We start from the raw sequence: 15,301 nt of genomic DNA, 5'->3' as shown, positions 1-15,301 counted from the left end.
CGAAACCCACGGGCTCATGCTGCGCACGCGCAGCCGTGGGCGAAAGGGAGTGCGGGGCCGGTGCCGTAAAGCGCGGACGATGTCGGGGCGGGCGGGCCCCGCGCTGTTCGAGAAGCGGGTCCTGGTGACGGGCGGCGCCGGCTTCATGTGAGTGAGCCCCGCGGGGCCGCAGCGGGCCGCCCGCCTCCTGTCCAGGGGCGCGGGTGAGGCGTGGCGGGCGGGGGTCCTGCGGTGCCGCCGCCCTTGTGCCCGTCCCGGGCCGGTTCCTCGGCGCCGCTGCCTCGGGCCGCGCTCACTCACGGGGTGCTGGTGACTCGCCTTTGCCGTGGTTCTGAGGTGGTAAGTGCTGCGGAGCGAGCTGGGCGGCCGGCCGCGAGGTGAAGGAGGCGCTGGCGGTGGGAGCCGGTGCTCGGCCTCAGCGGGACGGGGCTGCCCAGAGGAGGGCAGCGGAGCTGCTGGAGGACCTGGAGCACAAACCTTATGAGGAGCGGCTGAGGGAGCTGGGGTTTGCCTGGAGCCTCAAGGAAAACAACTTGATCGCTCTCTTCGACTCCCTGATGAAAGTGGGTTGTAGCCAGGAGGGGTTCAGCCTCGTGTCCCAGGCAGCAAATGAGAGGACACGGTCTAAGCTGCGCCTGCGGAGGTTTAGTGTGGACGTTAGAATGCATTTATTCACAGAAAATATGATTGAATATTCGACTGGCCTGCCCAGGGAGGTCAGCAGTCACTGTCCCTGCAGGTGTTCAGGAAACGACTGGACATGGTGTTTACTGCCATGGTCTGGTTAACAAGGTTGTGTCTGGTCATAAATTTGACTCTATTAACTCGGGTCTTTTCCAGCCTGATGGATTCTTTGGGTTGAAGGTGGCAGGGCTTCGAACCAGCTGCTATTTCCTGTACCAATCCCCAGTGCTGTGGGCTCAGTTTGAGTCAGAGCAAGGTCTGGCCTGGCTTAATCTGGAGCCCCTCAGTGTGTGGAAGCTGTGAGAGAGTTAAATTTGTGGGTGTGAGTAACACTGAACTAGCCTGAACTCTCAGGATGAGCTTCATGTACGCAAGACCGTGCTAAAGGGGTGCTGCCACCGGGTTGTCTGGTTGTCACTTCTTACACCTAACAGCAGTGTCAGAGACTTGAGTGATGTCATGGGTTAGGAGTGTTCACTGTTTGGTTCTCCCTGATACCTAATGTGTAAGCTTTAGAGTGCAAAAGTATTTTACAATGGCAATTGAATATAGCATATAACAGTTTTGTTTGTTTGTTTTTTTTTTTTGTTTGTTTGTTTGTTTTTTTACCTGACTGTGGGCTGTGCTGATTTCTTTCATTAGAAAATGAACTTTTATTCCGATTTTTAGTTTCTTAACCACTTATATACGGAAAATATTAGGATAAGGTATAGAATGTGTATTAGAATAATGTTGATGTGTTAAAATATCTTTGAATTTGTCTTTCCTCTGTCTTGAATATATCCCCTGCTTACCTCAAAGACTTTTGAAAATGCTGAATTTATTTGGAATTTGTCATTTCTTTATGACCTTAAAGCCAAGTATATAATTGTAAAATATGTTTTTCTTCTATCCTGCAGTGCTTCACATGTAGTCGTCTCTCTTGTGAAAAACTATCCAAACTATCTGATTATAAATCTGGATAAGGTAATACCTTGTTTTCTTTCTTTATATGGACAACAGTTTTAAGTGGTTTACAATGCAGTCTATAATATGTTGAAATTTATATAGCTTATTGTTAGTTTTTGTTTGATTTTCCATTTGTTCCTGTGCAAAAAAAAAAAAAAAAAGTCAACTGATGTTCAGAAAAAGAATGAAACTTCAAGCTTTAAATATCTGTTTAAGAATTTTTGCTCAAACAGATGTTTAGATACAAGTTAGGGTATCTTTTGAAGATTTGTGCTTTTAAAGCTTCACATCTGCTTGCAAAGTAGTTTTGTTGTTTTTTTTTTAAATATTTATTCTTAGACTTTCCAGTGGTTAGGTTGGGTTTGAGTTAGCCTTTTTGCATTTGTGAAGCCCACTTACTGATGTTTGGTATTTCTCTTTAGCTCGACTACTGTGCAAGCTTGAAGAATCTTGAAACTGTCTCTGGGAAAGAAAACTACAAGTTTATCCAGGTAATAGAACCTTCCCTTCCACAAAACATGACTTTTTACAGATTTTTGATGTATGCTTCCACAGTTTTGTCTTCAGACAGGGGGTAGATTTTGATTTATTGTTCAGATCAGTGTTCAGGCTTGCTTGTATGCTTGTATGCTGAAGTTCTTCCTGTCTACAAGAGGTGGTGCTGATGCTCATCTGTCTGGGGGTCTGCCCAAGGTTGCAGGACATCTCAGAAATTCATGTAGTTCAGTTTGCTGAAACAGCACCTTTCTCAGAGATAGTAGATGTAAACTTGCCTGTTTTATTAGATTCACTCAAGGCTGGAAGCTGAACTTGCCCTGACCTGTTGGTGACCCCCATGGTTGATTATGTTTTTGTGAACCATCTCTTTCTTTCAGTAAGGGATTATATCTGAGCTTTTGGGATTCAAGTTGCATGAGAGGAAAGGGACAGTCTGCACGTGTGTGCAGTTTCAGCATGGCCAAAGTCGCTTTTTGGTTATTTTCCTAAGGTCTTTGATTGTTTCCAGTGTGCAATATGAAATGTATGAATGCAGTATAAATACTTGTTACCTGAGGAGATATAAATATTTAATTGCTGTGGAGAGCTTGGAGTTCTACAAGATATCCTTTAAACAGGCAGATCCCTATGTGAAGCAGGGGAACAGTAACTAGGAGTGATGTGGCTATACTGCTTTTGAAAAGGGTAGGAATCTCGTCACAAAACTTACATCAGTATAAATAATTCCAATTTTTCACTTTTTTTTTTTTTTTTTTGTGGTTTGGGGTGTGTATTTGGGTTATTTGTTTCTGGTTTTGGTTTTTAGGGACAGTTGAGCACAGCTTAACATCCAGCTGGTATGCAGCCAAGCAGTTTACATTGACAGGAAAAAATGTGCTGGAAAAGATAATGTCTAATGTGCAACCTTTACAATTAGAACTGTAACATTGGTACTGACTTTAGGAGACAGCAAGAAGAAAGTATTCTCTAGTGGTACTGTAGAAAGGAAGTCTGTTTTGGAAACTAGAACAGAAAGTTTAGAAAATTTGAGTCAGGGGCTGTATGAAAGATACATTTTAATCACAATTGCTGTTGAATTTCAGTTTAAAAAAATCAGTAACTACCCATTTAATTAAAAATAGCATTTCTTTTAAAAAAATATGTCGATTAAAAATAAATTGCTGGAATAAATAGGAACAGCAAAGCCCTTGCTAGACATAATCCAATCCCCCTCAGGGGGAATCTGCTTCTCCTTTTGTAGTGCCACTAGATGTCCCTGCCAGCTTGCCAGACTGGGAACTCTTACTTGCTCTGGGAACGTGGCATTTCAACCTCAGTGTTGGAGTTCCGTGCTGTACTTTTGTTATATATATTTTTGGACACATTGCTGTTTCTAATGTTAATAGTTATATAAATTCTCAACTAAGTTTCATTGAGGATTAAAAAAAAAAGGGGGTGAAATTTTCTGTGTGGTCTTATTTTAGACATGGAATTGATAAGTGGCCCAGAACTCAGTTGATAGTGCTGTTTGTATCCTGTTTCCCTTTGTAATGGTTTCTTACGTGACACTTTGTATAAAGGGAAGCTGACTGTTTTCTATCAAAAATAATTTGCCCTTTCTTTTTTTCTTTCCTGTTTAGGGAGATATTTGTGAACCTGATTTTATAAAGCAGCTCTTTGAAACTGAGAAGATAGATATAGTCCTTCATTTTGCAGCCCAAACGCATGTAGGTGAGCATTGCTGCATGCTTTGGTATTGTTTTCTCTGGCTATGCCTGCTTGAAATATATGCCAGTACACCTTTTGTCTTTTCCCTTCATATAAACCAAGGATCCAATTTGTCTCTACAAATCACATAACTGAGCATCTTGTGGCCTTTATAACTCAGAGGGATTCACAGCCTTGATTTAAAAAAATTCTTCATCTAACTGTTGTCTTGTTTTTATTGCACATAAATGGTAATGTACCTTTTTGTCTGTATTACATTTTTAAATTCTGTCTAGATTCACATAAAGCTGACAATGTATTGAGGGAGTCATAAAGACAGTGGATAGGAGCTTTGTACATAGTCTGAAGTTTTTGCTTAATTGGCTCCAATGTCACATGAAAAAGCAGCGTGAAAGCTGAAGGATTAGGCATAAGTCCCACTGGAATCTTGTCTCTGTGCTAAAAAGAGAGAACACATTTCAGATGACTGCTTTTCAATATCACTGTTAGTAAGAACAGTCCCCACCAGACTCCATCCATCATGAGAAGAAATCCTTAAAGAATTCTCCAGGAAAATACTTCTCGAAATTGTCAGATTTGATAGGCACAAAGTCATTAGGTCAGGGGAGCAGTTGTAAGAATCAAAACAGCTGCTGGTGAATTATTAGTCATCTATATATGACTGCATCTTGCAGTTGCATGGACCCATTCAAAGACAGTCTTGTCTTTGACACTTTTCTTACTGTACTTAGCCAGTGCTATTTTAGATTAAAAAAATGCATAACCAACAAGCTTTTGCTCATTATTTCAGCCTCTTGTTGAGAACAAGGATTTTTGTCTTCAAGTGTACAAGGTGCCTTTGTTTAATAAGGACCTTGCTATCTGACAGGTCTCTATTGCAGTCTTCAAGTGGAACCTATAGCCCTGTCTTGCCTAAATTGAATCAGAATTGTCTGTATTTTTTTATGTAGATCTTTCATTTTGGCATGCCCTGGAATTCACCTACGTTAATGTTTATGGCACCAATGTGCTGGTTGCTGCTGCACATGAAGCCAATGTAGAGAAATTTGTCTATGTTAGCACAGATGAAGTATATGGAGGTAGCACTGATGAGGTGAGTTTGAAAATACATCAAGATTTTTCTAGTTTACCTGCTTTTAATAGTGAAAACAAAGTTGTATCTAACTTTACTTGGCCTCTGTAAATGTTTGACTTTAAGTAAGCACTGGTAGTTTCTAGAAAGCTGAATATCAAAATTGTCCTGTTTTTTTTTTCATGGCTTGTTTTATATGGAATGTTTATTCTCTAAAGCAGTGAGATTTGGGTCATTAATGGTGTCACTACTCCTCAGAGATAGTATAAAGAAGTGTATTATGCAGGTTTTGTCCTGGAGCATTCTTGAGACTTCAGTAGTGTGCACAGTTTAACAGGCGGGGAACTGCTTTATATTTTAGCTAAAATATTAACAGAACTGTAGGTAGTGACAATTCAAATAGAAAACAATTCCTGTATTGCTGTAATAAATATTCAGATGTTTCTTGTTGTTATGAGGAGATCTTTGATTTTTGAGAATTCATACCTGACCTTAATTCAGGAAATGTCATTTAGCTCAGTAGAAAGGCAAATTATGCATGTTCTTCATTTTAAAGGCATAAATAAAGTCAAGGAGCCTTTTGCCATAGCCCCTGGAGATATTAATGTACTTCAGATGAGTTCTGTGCACTTTCTTAGTATCACAGTGTCTGTATCAGTTCCTTCAACACAACTTCCATCTATAGGCTTTTATGATATCCAGGAATTATGTTTTCTTGTGTGTAGACTCATGGCTTGGCTGATACCTTCAAGTGAAATTTTTCTGTCTCTGGGCCTTGAAAAGAAAACTTTAATCTGTTTTTTCTTCTCTTTGTGAATCACACTAGAAGTTCTCATAGAGTTTTTTTTTTGAGGGGAAATAATCAGAGGCAAAGGTTGGACAAGAACAGTGAGTGTTTTAATCATGTGAAGGTGATTGTTACCAATCACATGTTGTCTAGTATGCCTCCTTCTTTTGTTTAGCTTTTTTCTCCCTTCAAGTGAGAAGTAGACTAAAATGTTAGGATAGTCTGGAAAATACCTGTTCTGGAACTGGTCAGAATTGTTGAAGCCTTACTTTGGACATTTTTGGGTTGCAAATAAAGTTACACAAAAATTTAAGGAAAAACCCCTTTTATTTAGGACTGAATTTGCTAGTGGTGGTCCAATTGCCCTCTGAGGCAATATGAACCTGAAAAATATTAAACCTCTCTGTAACAACAGTGATTATTTAATAAGGTAAAAATCTGAGGACCTGCTGCTGTGAGGTAACTGTTACAAGTATAAAAATATTACTGCTGGTAATCTATCTGCCTCCTATGTTTAGTAAATATGTTGTCTTTTGTTATGGGCTTCTGTTGTAAGGGGACTTTGTTAGGCTGATGTGCTTGGATATTTAGGGGGTTTTATTCCTTTTGTTACTTTAAGGCTTATCTGGGCAAAAGAAATTGAGCAGTGCAAATTTTTCCTTTTCATTTTAGGAATTTGATGAATCCTCACCAAAACGTCCGACAAATCCCTATGCCTCCTCTAAAGCAGCTGCAGAGTGTTTTGTTCAGTCTTATTGGGAAAGATACCAAGTAAGTCCATGGAAGCTTCAGAAACTCTGAAGCCTGTAATTAAGTGTCTGTATTATGTACGTAAGAGTATAAAAGAAAAATCAGTACTAGTCCACACAGTGCCACCTCTTTCCTTATTGTAGTCCTGATGTGTTAGAGAATCTCCACCAATAACTTAGGAACATATACTGCAAGACAGTGGGGACAGGTCTGATGTTTTTAAGTTTTGTTTTTAAATCTAAACTGTAATATCTAAAATTGTGTTTTGATAGAATGGTCAAAGAGAACATCAGGAATTTAAAAATCACTGCTAAGCTTGCAGGAGTACAGAAGTATTACACAGAAGTAGAACATGTACAATTCAAATTGTCTTAAGACTAGGTTTATAGTTAAAGCAAAAAAAAAAAAATAAAAAAGCCCTGCTTTTTGTTTGCTTAAGCAAACAAAAAAAAATATTTTGAATACCTTTGACTTCTGTTCTTAATATATGATGCTTTTGCTATAAAGTGAACAAAAATAGGATGTCATTGACCTGTGAAACATATTAGAATAAGTAGGCATAAGCCAGTCTTAGTAAACCAGATACACGTATGCAATGTCTTGTGGTGGTTCCAGAGTAAGAGAGATTTCAAACATTTGTCCCTTGTGGTGCTCCTAGCAGGCTGAGAAGGCTGGAGGCCCTTGCCTGTTCGACAGAAATACAGAGAGTTTAATTCAATAACATTTGTAAGGGCTTGCAGATATTTGAGTAATCACTTTGCATGTTTTGGTTGGTTTATTGATCAGCAGGAAGGTACAGATTTTTACCAGTATGTGCTTTCTTACGGAATCACGTGTATTTTTAATGCTCTCCAGTTCCCAGTTGTCATCACACGGAGCAGTAATGTTTATGGACCACATCAGTATCCAGAAAAAGTAAGTAAAACTGTGCTTTACTCTGAGCTTCAGTGTACCAGAATTCAGGGTTGCAGTGATGTTACTTTTTTCTCATGTGCAAGAGATGACTGTTGAAAAAAGCACTCTTGCAATTAACGTGTGATTATATATTTTGGGTTTAACACTAACGTGTCTTACCCTGAACACATATTTTTTGATTGTTGATAAAATTTAAATTAGATACTTGTAGTTTAAGTGAATTTTGTGGCAGCAACTTTGATTTGTGATTTTCTATTTTTCAAAGGATATTTTGACAGAGTTCCTGTACAAATTACATTAACTCACATCATCTTCTGTAATTGTGAAACATTTCAAAGGGAAATTTCAAATTGTGAAACATTTCATAAGGGAAACATTTCAAAAAGTAAACTGAGAATACAATGTCTGGTATAGAAAGGGTTGTTCCAACCTGCACAGAAAATAAGTAAGATGGAGCTATAATATTCATATATAAGGTGAGAAGTAGTGTAGAGTGACTTTTCTTTGCATGTGTTCATACAGACCTTGCAGGGTAACTATTTAAAACAGTTATTTGTGAGAAGGAGTTGCCTTTTTAAGTCAATACCTGAATCTGCTTGGTTAGTGAATGGAATTACACTGTTGAAATGAAAGTAAGCATCACATGTACTCTTTGGAGTTTGGTATTGGTGGAAAATGTAGTTATAGTTTACAGTTTTATGGAAGTGTTTTTTAATTTAAATTACTTTTTACCTTTTGTGAGGTTTTTTTTTTCCCCAAATACGTTTTGTTCACCTACATTATTGCAGGTGGATAAGCAATGGCTTTTAGAGTACATTTTTCATTGATCTGTGTCTTGCTACAGGTTGCATGATTCAGGGGATGTATTTGCTTGCTTTTGACTTGCATATATTCTTCTTCACATACCAAATTCTAGTTACTGCTAAAAACACAGCACAAGGCTACATGAATCTTTAGTTTTATCTAGTATTCTGCTCCTGTGTTTAGAGTAGGAAGTTAAATGTAAGTAATTTGAGTAGTTTTCTAATGGCTTCAATTTAAGGACTATAATAGTGGGGGCAGCTGTTCTGAAGTATCTATGGCACTATGAATGGATCTAAGCTTTTAGATGAACATGATGTAAATCTTTGTGCAGCAAGCACACTGTCACTTGATCTGTGTTATGTTAAAACGCTCTGTTGATTCTCTTCCAAATTTAACTACTTTAAAAACTCTTTGTTTCTAGATTTACTGCAGTTTGCTGGATGTTAAAACCTTGTTCTGAACAGTTGGTAATAATGATTCGTAGTTAGACTCTGATGCACTGCCGTGTGCAAAAGTAATGGAAACTTGTTTTATTTTTGAAAAACTGTTACATTTGTAACAGCCAGAAAGATAAGGTTTACAATATAATAGAGGCATCTGCTCTTACAAACCAAAATCCCTGCAGTTTCTAGGCTTGATATATTCTTTCATTATATTTAATAAAACTTAGAAATATTTAAAGGATCTTATTAAAATACTTAATGCTACATAACTGTAGAAGTTCCTCATTCTTTGTAGAATAACAGCTTCTAAAATAGTGGAGTAATTTTTTTTGTCATTGTTCAATTCCTTAGGTTATTCCAAAGTTTATATCTTTGTTGCAACAGAACAGAAAATGGTAGGTAACTCACTTTTTTGGTAGTATTTGTTCTAGAAAACTCTAATTTCAGTTATAAACATGTGCTAGTTTGTAAAATGATAATTATATAACAAAGTTCTGAATCACTTATTTTAATAGCAGGATTTCCTTAAAGTAAAGGATTGTTTGCATGTCCACTACTTAAGATACCTTCAGGCACCCATCTAACATCAATACTGCTTAAAACACAGTCCAGTAAATTAATGCAACTATTTGAGGACTAAAAATATTTTCTTGTCTTTTTCTTGTGTTAAGCTGTATTCACGGTTCTGGACTTCAGAGAAGGAATTTCCTTTATGCAACTGATGTGGTAGAAGCATTCCTTACTGTCCTGAAGGAGGGGAAACCAGGTGAAATTTATAACATTGGAACTAACTTTGAGATGTCCATTGCCCAGCTTGCAAAGGAGCTAATCCATTTAGTGAGTAAAGAGTTCTGATGCTTTTCTTTATTGGTTTTCATTGCACATATGAATAATTACACAGACCTTTTGTAGCTCTGAAAGAGCTTATGGTGGGTGTTGGAAGATCCTTGCAGCAGAATGATGTGCCACCCTTTCTGTGGCAGCTGGACTGTGTAAGTTTGCAGTATGGGCTATTCTGTGCTGGGCTGCTGTGTCAGTTATCCTGACTGGGTTATATCCTGACTGACATCATGCTTAATTACCATTTTTTTCCATGCTGATTGCTTCAGTTTTGGTCTGAGAATGTGGCACTATTAAAATCTAACAGTTGGATTTTGGATGTTCTGGCATTGCTCTGGATGAAGGAGATGGGTTGGAGATGTTCTAGATAATTTTGGTGGTTTGAAGACTCAGTATACAAAAGACCATTTCTGTTTGTGGTTTATATATTTTTATTTGGTGGGGGTTTTAAACAAGATATAAATTTGTTAAGAAAAAAAAAAAGGTTTTTAAATACATGTTTAGATAGCCCAAGATGTATGGGAGTGATACTTGTTTTTTTTCTTGACAGATAAAGAAGACCAGTTCAGAGTCTGAAATGGAGCGCTGGATGGATTATGTCAAAGACAGGTGAGGAATGTGGAGGACATGCAGGATAGTTTTGTCCTGCAGGTTTTCTGAGACTCTTAACCAAATAGTTTCTGTGGAAGTGTTTCTGCTCTAAAGGAGGGAACACTTGAGGGACTAAGAGCTGTTTTGCTTCCTTAATTTTTTTTTTAATAGTGGATTTGACATCTACAATCAGGGTTCTGTATAGAAAACAGGTTTTTCATTTATTTGGATCTGTAGGCCAGAATGAATGTCTTGAAGGGGAACATGTAATGCTAATCTGTGTCTTCACACATTCTTCATAGTTGTCATTACTGATGTCTGCTCTGGGAAGAAGAAAAGTTTTACAGAGCACCTAAATCTTTCCTTCTTGGTAGTTTCAACAGTTTATTCAGTGTACTTTTTATTCAGCATCACTGAGTGTGATGAATTCCATCATCTCTCGCTTAGCTGTAGTATTTTGGCAGTAATGTGACTAATTCAGACTTAGATGTACTTTGTCATAAGACCCAGTCTCCACAGGCAGAAATATGTGCCTGTGGAGTGTAGTTAGCTTTAGATTTCTATCTTAAGCTGAAGCTGCTATCTCAAAAGTAGTTGTAAAGCTCTAAGGTACCAAAGTTAGGGCAGTGGAAAAATGGATAACTTTTATAGATATGCTTTTGCTGTGTGTTTCCGTCCTTAATTTCAGGCTTGGTTTAGCTCTGCTCTTTTATATCCATTTATTTTCTGCAGCAACAATGAATCTCTGCTTACTTTAGATATCACTCTCTCCAGAGTGATTAGGAATGATGTGTCTACTGATAGCAGTTAAGTATTATGGCCTTTAAAATTTTTACTTTCTGCTCACATTTAGATTGCTATCATGGCAACTGAAGTGTTCTTAAAAATGTGTTAAATTTTGTTTTTAAAAGGAAATGTTCTTCAAAATCCTATCTCAGTGTATTACAGGGACTTTGAACAAATTGCCTTTGGCTCATATGATGTGAGTGTTTAGAAGTTCTCAGTGTAATTTACTTTGAGATGTGTCTTTGTGTGTATTGGGCCCTGTCTGCTAATGTTTAAACATAAATAGGCTTGGGAAAACTAACCACATTGGAATAGGTCTTTCAGGAGCGATGAGGTCTTGTCAGAAATTGTAAATATACCTAATTTATGACTATATAATTCTACAGTGAGTGATTTAAAGGTCATGGGGGTTACTTGCTATGGAAAAAATTAGTTCTGCTTCTGCTTGAGATTAGCATGTTACAGTAACAGTGATAAGTGCTGTTTGTGCCTGCACATGTACCTTGACTATTCAATATGCCAATGTCAGTAGTGCAGGATGCTAGACTAGGCTACCAGACTGTGGAAGTGGAAATTTCTGCCATGCTTAAATATCAGATGTATCTTTCTGTGTTGAATCTTGCAGCTTGGGATTCTGCATATTCAGTATTACAAAGTTCATGTAGCTAATGAGCCACTGTAATGATGTCCCTTTGGAAGCCTGTGTGTTTTAAATCTGGAATATGTGTAAGTTTGTGGGTTTTCAGGATAAAAACTGTAAATGCTAATATTAGAATGCACTGGCTCTGTGTTGCAAATGCACTCATTTGCACAAATGCGTTGGCAGTGATTTTTGTGTTCATTTTTGTGCCAGTAAAATACTAATTAATATTTATTCTAGTCAATTTCAAGTAGTTGACTGTACAAACTGAATTGTGTTGTTGTAGCTGCACTCAGCTGCCACATATTTTTCGAAAGCAACGCAACCTATTTATGTTTATGAGAATTTTCAAAATTGAAGCATATCTAATGTTCCTTGGAAGACAGTGTGAGGTACTGCATCTCAAATTAAGGAAGTAGTATAATCAGATTGTTTTCTGTGTTCATTGCACTTCATCAGGCCTACAAATGACCTCAGATATCCAATGAGTTCAGAAAAAATGCACAACTTAGGATGGAGACCCAAAGTGCCTTGGAAAGAAGGAATAATGAAAACAAGTAAGACTGATGACTTTTAAACTGATTTAGGAGTGATGGGAGGAGGGAGAGGGAAACGGGGGAAATAGATATATTGGTTAGTTAATGAGAAGCTGAAGAGATTGAATGTAACACTTGAATTTTACATAAATTAGCTGCTTTCTAAATAGTAAATTTACATTACACAAAAGAAAAAAGATAATAATTTTTTAATGCTAGAATAAGTATTGCAGAAAGAGCTTATAAAGTTTAAACTAGATTTCTGTAATATTATTGCTTAAAAACTTCCATAATTAACAATTAGTATGTTGTTAGTCTTACATCTGTGGAATATTTGGATTTCCCTGTTACCTTTGGTCAGCTTGACTCATCAATATTCTTTCCATATTAGTTGAATGGTACAGAGAAAATTTCCACAACTGGAAAAACTCGGAGAAAGCTTTGGAGCCCTTTCCTGTGACAGACCCATTTGTCCAGCTCAGTGGTCCATAGTGTGGCACAGAACTTGAAGGAGCTTTTTTCTACCTCATACGGTCTTCTCTTCACAGCCTGCAATCAAATGGCCACATGGACTCTGGATGTGTTCAAGATACACAAACCATGATGAGTAGAGCCACAGTATGGCACAACTTCGGAATGGTTTCAGCACTTTATAAGTTGAACCTCTTAGTTTCAGCTTTCAGTGCAATACTCTTTTCTCACTAGGTGTTGATTTTAAAAAACTGTATGGAGTGAAGACTATTTATTATGTTATAAATTAGTGTACTGAAGTAAAATCTGCCTTATTAAGAATAATTAACTGTGATTGCAGCTTTTGGGACTTGGAGTTAAATTTGTTTTAGTCCTGGAATTATTTGTCTGCATTAGTTTGTTTTTACAGTGTAATACATATAATTTTTTGTCACTTCAAATAATTAGGTTTTCTTTTTAATCAAGTGGAGAAATTATATCTTTTTTGGAGATTATAAATTGATTGACAAAAGCTGAACACAGCACCTGTATGGTTTCGTCCATATCTCTGCTGGTGCACTTCTGGCTTTTGTAGTTGACTGATTAAACTTACCTACTTCATAACTTTAAATGCCCCTTTTTAAGGGGAGCAGGGGGGGAACGATGTCAAGAAGTAGCAGGTGTTCTCGCTGTGATTTCCAGAAGTATTTCCTTAAACTTTGTACTCCTTTTGCTGTATTACTGTCTATTACATGTTAACTCCTTTTTCACTATAGTTGTAGCGAACTTGAAATACTGGAACACAGTTAACATTCCAATGGTCTTATTTCCTGTGATATGAAAGCTACTTGGGAAGAAATCTTTTTATAACTCTTTATCTGTAAATTGTGGGTTGGCAGACCTTAATCAATGCAGTGTATCAGCATTTTTTCTGTAATAAACATGTTAAAGATAAAACAATATTTGAGTTTTAATATAAAATTTGGAAAAAACTCTGTAATTCTAGAAATATGTCAATGAATTCTGTTCAAAGTTGATTTAGTAATAAATAATATGGTGTAACTGGTTTCTCTTAATTAAGAAGAACATGCTGAAAAAGTAAATGGTGGTTTTTTTTTAAAAAAATATTTCTTAGCTTTTCCTCTATCCTGAAAAAATTACCTTCACTTTTTTGCCATTGAGGTGATCTGGCAAACATAAAAAGGACCACTGTTGGCTTTATCACTTCAGCTTCTGTAGCTGACCCAGTCCCTGATTCTTTGTGGCCCCTGGGCAGAGCTGCAAGTGGCACAGGACTGGGATGCTGTGGTGTACTCAGAAATAGCTGTGACTTCTGAAGGGTCTCAGAAACTGGGATACAGCTCTTGAAATGCAAGTGTTTCCAACTTCATCACACCTCTTGTGGCGCATGGTGCTGTTGATAAAGTGCCACTTGTGGTTGGCAAGAGTCACTTTAAAAGAAGGCTAATCAGGAAGTTTCTAGGCTCACTGCAGTGCCAGGTATTTTGAAGTCTAGGAGCCTGTTATTGAAGGTGGGTTTTCTGTGGCACAGTGGGATAATAATACTAGAATTGTGTAGCAGTTACTGATGCTTGATTTGGAAGTAAAAGCTTGCATTTGGGACAGATAGAAGTTACAGGATTTTGTATGTAATGATCTGTCACATACTTGGCTTACCAGATGTGCTTCTATGGATCAATCACTGAAATGTCATTGTCAAAACACACGTCACTGACTATATTCAAAGATTTCTGTAATTTTTGTACTTTTCTGGATATATGGCTTCCTTGCCATGTTCATTGGCATATCCTTATGATATCCATCTTACTGTTCTGTATTTTGTAAAAGTCAGTACCAGAAATAGCTAAAGTGCTGGAAAGATGTGTCTTAGCTGTATTTGTGATTGCTGTGAGAGCTGCTTTAAGTGGGTTCCATGAAAATGTGTCTTTCACATCTCCTTATACTGGAAAACTGTCTGTGTTGTGTTTTTAAGAGTAGAGATTACAGATGACTAAAATCTTACTATTTTAAACATGCATAAACCTTAATCTAAAAATATTATAAACCTTTGAAAATAGCTACAGTGTTTTTGGAACACTAAAAACAGTGTTATCGGAAATACACAGAAGAAAGCAGTAGGGGTGATTGGTTTATCGAACAGAACTTTTGAAAGTTGCTCTTAATGTATAGATGCTGAAGATGCAAGCACTGATATTTATATGACTATCCAGAGAAGTAGTATTACCTGGAGTAGATTTTCAATAGGATCTATTAATTTTTAAATGAAAGCTGTTCTAGCTTATTTAAATATTTTTGAAGATTTAATTCATCCAAGTGTTTGAGATTTTTGTTTTTGTGTTGCTATTTGTAAATATATAAATAAATGTACATTTTAAAATATTGAAATCTATATATTTAAGAAATGTAGGAGGCTTTTGCTTTGAAATACTTTGCTGTAGATCAGATTTTGTTAGCAGATGAGTGATCTGGTAGGAGCATTTCTTTCACAGGGAAAAGTGTTTTCTGTTATAGAAAACAGCTTATTTTGCCATTAGCCTTCTGGCTTCTGTAGGAAGAAAAGGACAAGAATCAACTAGTGAACTGTCAGTAGAGAAGTGTGATGCTTTCAGGTTTAATTTCTCACTGATTTTACTGGGGGAAGTATTTCTAGAGAAGGCAGAGGTAGTGATGTAAAATACTGTGAACACTGTAACCTTTCAGTCTGTTCTTTCAAGATTTGTGGCATAGAGCAAAGTGAGGCCATACCAGTAAGAAAATAAAGGGAGTAAACATGTATTTCACTTAACTGCTAAAATTTTCTAAGGAACAACGGCTGGACTATGGCAAAGG

General features: G+C 37.2%; 1 protein-coding gene across 1 annotated transcript; it reads left to right on the top strand.

Annotated features, from left to right (window-relative positions):
* The first annotated feature begins 16 nt into the window (after positions 1 to 16).
* TGDS (TDP-glucose 4,6-dehydratase) lies at positions 17 to 13,513 on the top strand. Its single transcript, XM_021530322.3, has 12 exons — positions 17 to 147; positions 1,584 to 1,650; positions 2,055 to 2,123; positions 3,750 to 3,840; positions 4,788 to 4,930; positions 6,369 to 6,467; positions 7,302 to 7,361; positions 8,960 to 9,003; positions 9,280 to 9,445; positions 9,999 to 10,057; positions 11,925 to 12,022; positions 12,393 to 13,513. The coding sequence occupies exons 1-12, from the start codon at positions 17 to 19 to the stop codon at positions 12,491 to 12,493; spliced, it is 1,128 nt and encodes a 375-aa protein (XP_021385997.2). The 3' UTR covers positions 12,494 to 13,513.
* The last annotated feature ends 1,788 nt before the right edge of the window (positions 13,514 to 15,301 follow it).

Source organism: Lonchura striata, chromosome 2 (genome assembly GCF_046129695.1).
Source record: "Lonchura striata isolate bLonStr1 chromosome 2, bLonStr1.mat, whole genome shotgun sequence".
NCBI classification, from domain to species: Eukaryota; Metazoa; Chordata; class Aves; order Passeriformes; family Estrildidae; genus Lonchura; species Lonchura striata.
This window is presented reverse-complemented; position numbering and strand designations above follow the sequence as displayed.